Source organism: Nematolebias whitei, chromosome 18, assembly GCF_014905685.2.
Source record: "Nematolebias whitei isolate Nwh7 chromosome 18, NemWhi1, whole genome shotgun sequence".
NCBI classification, from domain to species: Eukaryota; Metazoa; Chordata; class Actinopteri; order Cyprinodontiformes; family Rivulidae; genus Nematolebias; species Nematolebias whitei.
In genome coordinates this window covers 22,463,997-22,474,095 of record NC_056515.1, presented here as the reverse complement: position 1 = coordinate 22,474,095, position 10,099 = coordinate 22,463,997, and the positions used below count along the sequence as shown (strand labels likewise).

At 41.3% G+C, this 10,099-nt stretch overlaps 2 protein-coding genes across 2 annotated transcripts in view; both read right to left on the bottom strand.

Moving 5' to 3' along the window:
- Positions 1 to 10,099, bottom strand: part of dhx29 (DEAH (Asp-Glu-Ala-His) box polypeptide 29) — a 155,018-nt gene that overhangs the window by 35,856 nt on the left and 109,063 nt on the right. The gene's annotated exons all lie outside the window — the stretch shown is intronic.
- The window catches only part of plpp1a (phospholipid phosphatase 1a), a 12,746-nt gene continuing 2,666 nt past the window's right edge, over positions 20 to 10,099 (bottom strand). The window contains exons 2-6 of the mRNA XM_037692348.1: positions 9,675 to 9,829; positions 5,876 to 6,156; positions 2,127 to 2,184; positions 998 to 1,174; positions 20 to 911 (exon numbers count right to left, since the gene is read on the bottom strand). Of these exons, the coding sequence (XP_037548276.1) occupies positions 792 to 911; positions 998 to 1,174; positions 2,127 to 2,184; positions 5,876 to 6,156; positions 9,675 to 9,829 (791 nt within the window). The 3' untranslated portion in view covers positions 20 to 791. The remainder of the gene's footprint in view (positions 912 to 997; positions 1,175 to 2,126; positions 2,185 to 5,875; positions 6,157 to 9,674; positions 9,830 to 10,099) is intronic.

The window sequence follows — 10,099 nt, the reverse complement described above, 5'->3', positions numbered from 1 at the left end:
ATGCTTCGTTTGGGCTAACCTGAAGTAAAATGGCTTTATTTCTCATTATTTTAAACATTTGTACATATTTGTAACATCGTTTTAATAAAAGTCTGTATGGTGATTTGGTTACATACAGATTATATAAAAAGCACATTGTCTATTTACTCGTTTACATTAAATACACAGGAAGCTGCAGCAGTCCAGCAAAGGCAATGTGGGGTTTAACAGTCGACCTCCCCTCCACCTCTTTAACCAAACGTTGCACGGGTCAAATGACTCGTTTAACGTTTGGTTAGACAGCTGGAGGGGAAGGCAGCAGCAGCCTGGAGTCAGCAATCTCAGAGAACTGTTTTAACTGAGCCTCCATCTTGGCCCTCGGGCCACAAGGTTTAAACTAATGACTGGGTGAAGACACAAAGCTGACCCTAAATCAGCTTGAGCATGCCGACTCCAGGTGAGGAAAAGCACTAAGCAAGGTTACATTCACAGGTTTCCAGCAGTGGTCAGACCCTTTAAGTGTACGCATGCGATCAAGTCTTACTGCCTCAGTGGATCAGCAGATGCTAAATAATTCCCGTCTTTTCAGGCTCTACAGCTGAAGAAGGTGGTCTCATCATTTTCAGAAGACAAAATATTCTAAAATCATAAATTAAAAACAGGCCTGGTGTGGTTTGAGTTCCTTTAGCTTAATATTAAGGTAGTTCACACTAAAAGTTCATGCATCGTGTTGGATGGAAGATGGAAGGCTTCGGAGCTGGAGTTCTGGGTGTGCGTCTAGAGGGAGCAGAGGACCCCGCTGCGCCCCAAGCTTAGTTCGGACTCTCAAAGTGGTTTCCGTTTGTGGGCGACTCTTGCAGGTTCGAATGAAGCGTGTCCGCTTCTTTACGAGATTCCTCACCAGGCTTGAAAAAGTCTGACACATAGAAGACCTGCAAGACGATTTTAAAAGCCATCAGTGCTGCTGGAGTGAATACGTTTTCAAGAAGAACTCCGTGCAGACGCGCTCAACTCTTACCACCAGCAGAGCCATCAGCGCGCCCTGCAGCAGTCCGGTCAGCACGTCACTCCAGTGATGTTTGTAATCGGACACCCTCGACAGCCCCGTGTACACGGAGGCGGCGATCAGGAAAAACTGTAAGGTTGGTCTCAGCAGCCGCGCCCAGTGGACCTGGAGTCGAGCCTGCAGGTAGAGCTGCGAAACGAAGAGATTTTTAAAATAAGCACCCACGGGCGTTATGTAATGAATATTTTCAGAGTCGGCAAAATTCCTCTTAAGAACTGAGCACGACTTGAAACGTTTTTTTCTTCTTTCACTACTTGATGGAAACAAGATGACCATGAAATAAAAGTTTGAATGATAAACTGCTCGTGTCAGTTTGACCTCTAAAAAACAAGTTTTCTGATACGACCGATCTAAAATAATTTATCAAAAGGCATTTGAAGCACGGTAATCTTCAGTTTACTGAACTGTGCGTTTCGTCAGATACGTTTGTTAAAAACAGGGAGTGCCTTACATCAAGGACTAGCATAACCTTTGTCCAGACCCGTGTTCACGTTCCTCCGTCTGGACTTTGTTTCTGGTGGAAATGCTGTCGCATTACAGGCTTTTGTTTTAACATTAAACCTCCACACAGCAGAGAGGGATTTATTGTGCTAATGCTGGCACTTTGTCCCCGTGCCTATTTATATACCGGTGTGTATCGAATGTATCAGCAGCTTAAAGGTGATCTGGACTGGGCAGTAAAATCTGAACAACTACAGCGCTACCGATACGAATCACAAGGTCTTCAAAAAGACAGGATATTGAAGCTCTGGAGCTCAAAATACTTGACGGAGTGATGTATGTAAAGTTTGCCTGAACCGTTTTAGACTGGAAACAAAGCTGTAACAGAATCCACACCTGACTTAAAATTGAGCACAGAAAAAAAAAAGTGAGTGTCAAAAGACTATCCTGAACGACCGAGGCAGCAGAAACACTAAACGTCTTATTGGTTGAATATTCATTTGAAATGAAAGCTACATTTAACCTAAACTCTTGTGAAATGATAAAGCTGCTGGAAAATAAAAATCCTCACAATAATGTTTTCCAGTAAACGATGATGGGAACTATTTCACAGCTCAGCATGTAAATGACGTGTACTCACAGCGAGGAACAGCATGCAGTACATGGAGAAAGACGAGTGGCCCGAGTAGAAGGACAGCCTGCAAAAAACAAAATGTGGCTCAAACTTTAAACAAGAAGACAAAAGTTACACTAACAGAGGGGTCCTGGTGGCTCTGAGTGTACAGACATGTTTTTTGAAGAATTGACACCAGAGAGGATGTTTAGGTCAAGTGAAGCACTTCCCTACAGTACTCCTTTGTTGTGGTCACTTCCTGTTTGTACCGTTATATTTTACAGCTACCACCAGATGAGTACAGTTTTTGAACACCTGACAATGCAATCTCTGAAACATGACCGGTGCTTAATTTGTAAACCAAACAATGCCTGGACGCAAATAGGGGGGGGTGGGGGGGTCCTCACCCAGAATTTTTTAAATAAAAAGTAGATGTCATTTCCTACATTCTGGTGTATTTTAGCTCTCCTGTGAATAGAGCACAGGCATCCTAATACCCACCCCCGCATCAAGTACTATCTCCATTGCTACGGCCTTCATGTGCTTCAAATCTCGGTTGATTAGTTGTGCAATGATGTATATTTTTTATTTTAATGGAAGTTGGACTGTTTTTTCAACATTTTGATCACTGTTATTTTGACATATTGGCGCATTTTGATGCGTGACTTGCGACACGTGATTACTCAAACATTTCTCTCATACTTTTAATAAATAAAACTTTATTAATGACCCATTTAAACTGTAAAACTGATTTGCAATTTAGTTGTGCTGTTTAATTATATTTGTGTTTTTATTAAATTGCCCACGACTTAGGGCAGAGATTTTTTTAAGGGTAGAAGCAGAAATGCTTACTTGAAGTGGTTCTTATTAAGAAGCTCATAAGTGGCTGTTGTGTTTAAAATTAGTGTTTATGCATTTTTTTTCAGATTACGATACATGTCCAATATAGGTTTTACTCAAGGCAGTCATATTTTTTCATAACTTTAGAGTTACCGAATCAAAGTAAATAGTTCCTAGAACACACCCTGTTAAAATAAGAGCTCTCAGATCCCGTTTCGACAGGATCCGGCTCAAATTAAGCCCTGAACGTGATGTAGCATCAGCAGTTTCACAGTTGAGGTCAGAGCAGCTTGAACCAATGACCTGCTGAGTGACGCCATCAGAGACACGTCTTTACTCTGCAAACTCACTCCCTTAACTTAGAAACAAGATTAGACTGAGGTCATGGATAGCATCTGTCCGCCTGACAGAAAAGCGGTAAACCCATACATTATTAAACAGCACCAGAACAGAACCCCCCCCCCCCCAGCCTTTACAACAAACGTATAAATAATAATGACCTCAATGCGCTGGGCATCAGGTTAAATCTGCCTGACTGCAGGCGTCAGACTGAGATGAACTCATCGCTCATTAGTGATATCCACCAGGAAGAAGAATGTTTCTTCTAGAAATAAATCCTAAATTTCAGCTCTTCCACAAACATACAGCCTCGTCTCTCCTGGGGAAGCCGAACCAAAACAAGCTGGAGTCAAGTTTCTGTAAGATGAGGCCGAGCAGGCCGCCCTGACCTGCCCTCTCTTCTGTTCACACCTTATTAGACCTTATTGGTGTGTACCAGACCATCCCAGACACACACAGCAGCTGGAAAGGTTTATCCTGAAATACATCTTACAAGTCCTGAACATCTGCGTCAAATCACTGCATCTCTCTCTCGGGCTCCTGTCGGATGTTTGCTGCCTCAGACTACATTTAAAAACAGCAGATAAGTAAAGAGGCTCCAGGAAGCAGCGATTGTGCACCACACCCTTGTAAATGTACAGCAGAAAACACAGACGAGGTGTGTGTGTGTGGTGGGGGGTGGATAATAGGATCAGTAGACTAGAAAGTTGAAGCTTCATGTAAATTATCTCATAAGAAAACAAAAGGAAACAGAAAGTTGAGGTTAGAAATAAATTGGAAGAGAAAGCTGTTTAGCTAGAACAGCTTTTTACACGGCGACAACAACGTTGTGGTTTTGTCCACATCAGAACGAGAAGAGGAAATCCTCTCCTCCCACCATTCTTCCTTTTCCGTGGAGCCGATAACAGACTGTTTAATAAAAACAAGCATTCCTGCCACGTTACTCAGGCGGAGTATCTGCAACCTTGAGTGGTTGAACTGGTTTGCTCGGCCGTATGCCATCTGTTTATTACATGTGAAAACTAAACGTTGCCAAAAGAACGTGCGTATTTTGCTTCAGGTCGACCGCTTTACTTTGCTGTAAATGTACGTTTCATCTGAGTTTTATTTAATTTTATTGCGCAGTCTGCTCAACGTGTTGCCAGTAATCAGACTCGTTCAGTCTGTACAGTTGATACCTGCTAACTTGAGCTCCAATGAAGGTCAGAGCACAAAAATACATTATTGAATGTTAGGCGACACTCAAAACATGAATGATTTAAATTTAAACGTCTTAAATTTGAAGTAAATTCATGATTAAAGCTGTAACACGTTTTTGAGAATACTGGGCTTTCCTTTTGGACTAATCATGAAAGGTGGTGCGATTTTCATCTTAGTCACAACTCTTCTTGAGTTCTTCTCTGCAATAATTACTCAAGGAGGAAAGAGAGTCAGCTCTGAGTTCACAAGCTCATTTTGCAGCTAAAACCTCCATAAAAATCTGTTCATACCAATGATTGTTGAGCTGCCGTTCTTTCTTGTAAAATGTCAGGATAAAACTTGGGATTTATTATTAAATTAAATGCTTGATTTAAATAAAAACATAAGGCAGTGAGGGAGCTCAAAATTACATTACAGCCGCGTTTTACAGTGTGAGACTTATAATAAAAAAATTAATAAATAAAACACTTCCCAACTTTGTGGTTAAAATCATGAAGCAAATGATAACGTATTTGGCGTATTGTTTTTATGCTACTAGTGTTTGGCGTATTTCTAGTTAACGTTTTTCTTAGTTCATATCTTAGATCTTATTACTGTTTTTCTTTTACATTTGATACTTTTGTTCGATGTAACTGGGACCCTGTGTACACAATTACGTTCCACCACATGTGCTGCATGTGACAAAGAACCTTGAAGAACAGAGTAAATTGTCTTCAGAAGAACTGCAACTTTTTCTTTTTCTTTAAATCTTCAATGATCATCGTCACCCAGGCATGGCTCACAAACTTTTTTTCCAAAAGCAGAATAATCTGAAGGCAAGTCTCCTCATAATCTAAACCACGCAGGATTACACAGCCTGTGGAGAACATTTACCCAGGTGGATCTTCCTGCATAACAACATGCAGTACAGTAGTCCCTCGTTTATCACAGGGGGTCTGTACCCTGAAGACTAAACGCTCTAAAAAAGCATCAAAAGAATGTTAAGATGTCAGCTCTCTGCCTCCTCTGCTCTTTGCCACCTGCAAGTGCTCTTGGCCACGCCCACTTCTCTGCTGATCAGTTGATCAGCTGCAGCAGGAAGTTTGTCCTGCAGCTCTGGGCTGCACAAAGGTGGAGCAGGTGATAAATAATTTAAAATAATTTATTTTAAATAAAAAATTCATGCCGATTGTGCGGCTCATCCATCAATCAGCCAATTGTGCGTCACGTTCAGTCTTATTTTGAAAAATCTCGACAAAGCGATACCGCGATAAACCGTGAAGTAGCGAGGGACTATTCAGTGGCCTTCATCATCATCATTGTGAGTATTTAGAACAAAACGTCATAATTTTAAAGGTTCAAACCAGGTTTTGCTTCTGTAATTGATCAAAAATGACATATCTGAGCAGAACACGTACCTGCCCTCGTTGACCATTTTTGGATTTCCGTTGCACGTGAAGTTTTCAATATACGCCCCCGATGAGCAGTTGATGAGTCTCCAGTCAGGCTGGCACACATACAGGAAGTGTGGCCTGAGGCGGCCGATTGAATACTTGGCGATGTCCGTCAGGGACTGGCTCATCGCCGCACCGAAGATAAAGGTACCGACGGCTTTGTAAACGCAGGCGACGTAGCTGCCGAAACCCGACTTGGATTTGAGACGGCTGTGATAAACTAAAAGGCACTCCCCAATGGCCATCTGCAAGCAGAAGAATGGAGCGAGTTAGAGGTTCGTTTTAAAACAGAGAAGAAAATGTTGAAAAGAAAAGGCAGAGCTTGCAACAAGTCCTGAAGTCATAAAGAAATGACAGCTCTGGTGTAAAAATATTCACCAAATAATATTTTTACTCATTTAACAGTTTTACCAGCTTGAAAAAGAAACTTTTAGAGCAAAAGATTTTTCCACACAGCACACATGAAACAAATAAATTGTACCTGTGCCTACCACAAACTCTGGACATTTTAGACCAGAGCTGTTCAACTGGTGGTCCAGGGGCCAAATCAGGCCCACGCGTGAGCTCAGTTCGGCCCACCAATGGGTTCATTTTTAAATAAAACTAGATTTTAAACCATTAAAAACTTAACGACAATAACAGCTGGATGCCCGGCCTCTGAGCTCTTGGCTTTCAGTAACTGTGGCCCCCTGAGTAGTTTAGTTGACTAGCTCTGTTTAACATCCGTCTTTTCTTTAAATTACAACCATTGATTTTTATTGTTAAGCACTTTGGTAACAGCTGTTTTTAAATGTGCTATATAAAGAAATGTGACTTGACTAAATGTGCATTTAGTGGAATATGGACTGAAGCAGAACATTTATTTAGTCTTTCTGCTAAACTGTGCAGTTCATTTGCCAACGTTAGCTCGGTTCCTACGTAATTTAGTTTTCAGCACAAAAAAATAAAAAAAACAAGCTCTTGGCCTCAGATGGATGTCCACTTAAATGATTAAACGTGCAGGTTTCAGCCTTAGGGTTTACTTTGAGCGCTGCTTATTTTTCCTCACACAAGAGTTCTGTTACGACATGAATGACTCAGGTCTTTTCCATGTTGTGGTTTACAGTCGGTGGTTGTGAACGTAGTTTGCAACACTGCGAACGGTTGATAAACCCCGACGGCTCAACCTCGAACAAAATACGCGATGACAGGTGCATTTTACTCATCTTTAAGTGGTGTTTTCAAAAGGATTTCAATAGAACTACTTTTAAATGCATCCATTTAGTTTTACCTTCTTCAATTCTAATAAGTACTTTGACGCTTTTTCTTTTCATTCTACGCTGAACGTTGCAAACAGTAAAAAGGAGAGCACATTTTTAGGCGAGTTAAGTTTCCTCCGGGCCAACGTGAAGACTTTCCCATCTGCTCTCATTCTGCAAACTCTTGCTGCAGCTGCACATGACGTTAAGGTTCAAACTAAAAAAAAAGTCTACCTCTTCCTACGTCATCCTCAAAACCTTTGCGGCAACATGCTGCTAGAAAATGCGATGTTAGCGCAGTGACTATAAAGGAACAAAAACATGCAGGCAAAGTGACAAGATAGTTAAACATGGAAAATATTAAGAGGAGGAGAAGCTGAAAGACAAAAGAGGCACAAAACAAACCGTTAACAGTATTAAAAACACTTACAGTGAGTATTGTGACGGGAATCATAACAGCTCCTAACAACTGATAGGAAATGGTGTCCTCCTTAAGGGGGTACCTTATCGACTCATCATTACAGAAAAAGCCTCGGCGGAAAGGCCTGTGCTGAAAACTGAGTACTGCAAATGGGACTCCAGCTACCAGAGAAGCAACGACAGAGAGAGAAAATACAGGTTATGACAGGGGTTAAAGACATCTTCCCATCATGCAACAGTGTGCGCCTTCGCCAAACAGGAGGCAGCAGCTCAGGTAGACGATCCCGCACCAACTACTCAAAAAGATTAATGGTTAAAACAGACCGACGCTGCCATAAGGGGAATGTTAATGATGTTAAAAACCATACCAGAAAATGCATCGCTGGTTTAGATGTGTCCTGTGCAGCAAGGTTTGGGTTTCTAGACAGGCTTCTCGTAAAAACACTCAAATTACACTTTGTTTTCATCTCAAATAAAACCCAAGATTAGGGATGCACGATATTATCGGCATGGTATCGGCCGATATTAGCGTTAAAAGTTAAATATTGGACATCGGCCATTCCATTAAAATAACTCACCGATATAAAAGGTGTTTATTTATTTATATATAATAAATAAAGGCGCTGTTTTTGTATGACAACCAAGTATCAATGATGTATGCCGTGCTAGCACAACGCTATGATGTCACGCGCGCCGTTGAGTTTAGATTTGTGAAAATTTACAACTTTGCACTGTTCGAGTGTTGTCATTGTGTTAAGAGTAAATGTTATGAATAAATTGGACAATAAACATAATCCAAGTTGAAGTGTTACATCATTTTCAGCCCCTTTTTGGCATCTGCATTTGGTAGCAGCCAAATTGACAAGGACCAAGCAGAATAATGTAGTATTTTAATTCCAAAGCAGAGAAAGCTATGTAGTCTCTGTAAGTAGATCTAGGGGAAAACTATTGGTACTGGTGTCGGTTATCGGCCAAATAAGTTTTAACATATCGGATATAGGCCAAAAATCCAATATCGTGCATCCCTACGCAAGTTACTTTAATATCGCTGCAGGACAGAAGTAAACCCACAGATCACCGACACTGAACAACGAAGCAAGGCGTTGGAAAAAACTATATGTTTGAACAGATGGGAGAACTTGTGATACACTGCAGACAGACGCCACAAAAACAACACGCACGCACACGCACGGCTCTTCCAACCTCCATTATTCCACAGAAACAGCGGCTCTGATCCAGAACATCAGTCCAGCTATTTTAAGGAGCAGAGGACGCTGCCTGCACGTCCACTGCTCAGATGACTGACAGCAATGGAAAGTTCAGCCTGGAGATCAAAACTCTTTAGTAAAATACCAATTAAAGTCAGGCGGGGGGGGGGGGGGGTTCTTTTTCAGATTATGAGATTATTTTTGCATATTCCCTGGAATATTTTAGGAAAATAAACACACTTATTAAATGAAAACAAGCAAAATGTGTTTTATAACAGTTGTGATTTTGTCAGAAGTTGGTTCAGACGTTTTTGTTTAATGTTTTAAGTGGACATCCTCTTTGGCCTTTAGCTTTAGGTGCACCACGGTTAGCTACTGGAATAAACCATGTTAGTTTGGTGGTATCTGCTCTTTAAAGTGCCGCTTTATCAGCTGGTAAAAACCAGGGCTGCACAGTATATGGAAAAATTATTACTGCAAAGTCAGAGGTGAGAAATAATATTGCGAAGAAGTGCTTGGACTGAAATGAATCACAGCCTGCTATATTCATGCCAAGAATTTATTAGGCCTGTTCAACGAACCCTCAGATGGATTTAGACAGAAGTAGCAGAGTCATGATGTCAGAAAAAGAAAGAAGCAGCTTGTATTGAGATATTATTATACAATATTAATAGTGATATCAAGGTTTTCACATTATACTGTGCAGCCCTATTATAAACCCTGCTCATGGTGAACACTTTGATTTGTCAGACCAGAAAAAGGAGAAGTGGATGTTTTCCATGGAGGTGCGACAGTAACGCAGCCTGCATCATACCTGAGGCAACACGCCTAACATGTTCACCATGAGGAGGGTTGTGAGTGTTCATCTATCCTGCCTTGAACGACATCACTACTTACGGAGACAATAGGCAGGGTTAAGCCCACGCCGTAGAGCACGGTGGAGGAGATTGTGCCTTGGTGGAAGGGGTAGTTGATGGAGTCGTCATTACAGAAAAAGCCCCTTTGGTAAGGGCGGACCTTACCCAGGTTATAGGCTGCCAGAGGCAGAGCTCCTGTGGAGGGAAAGATCAGGGCTCGTTACCGCAGGAAGACCTCAAAAGTGTTTTCAAAATAAAAGCGCATAAAATAAAATTCATGTTCCCCAGGTGGACAGAAACTTTCGGGATGGAAGCCAGTGCAGGACACTTACAATCTGGAATGAGAAAAACGTTTTAAACACATTGAAAAACAATTTGCTCTTCTTGTCCCTCAAACATCAAGCAATTTGAATTGCAATTTAAATATGTACAGGTGCTTGTCATTAAATTAGAATATCATGAAAA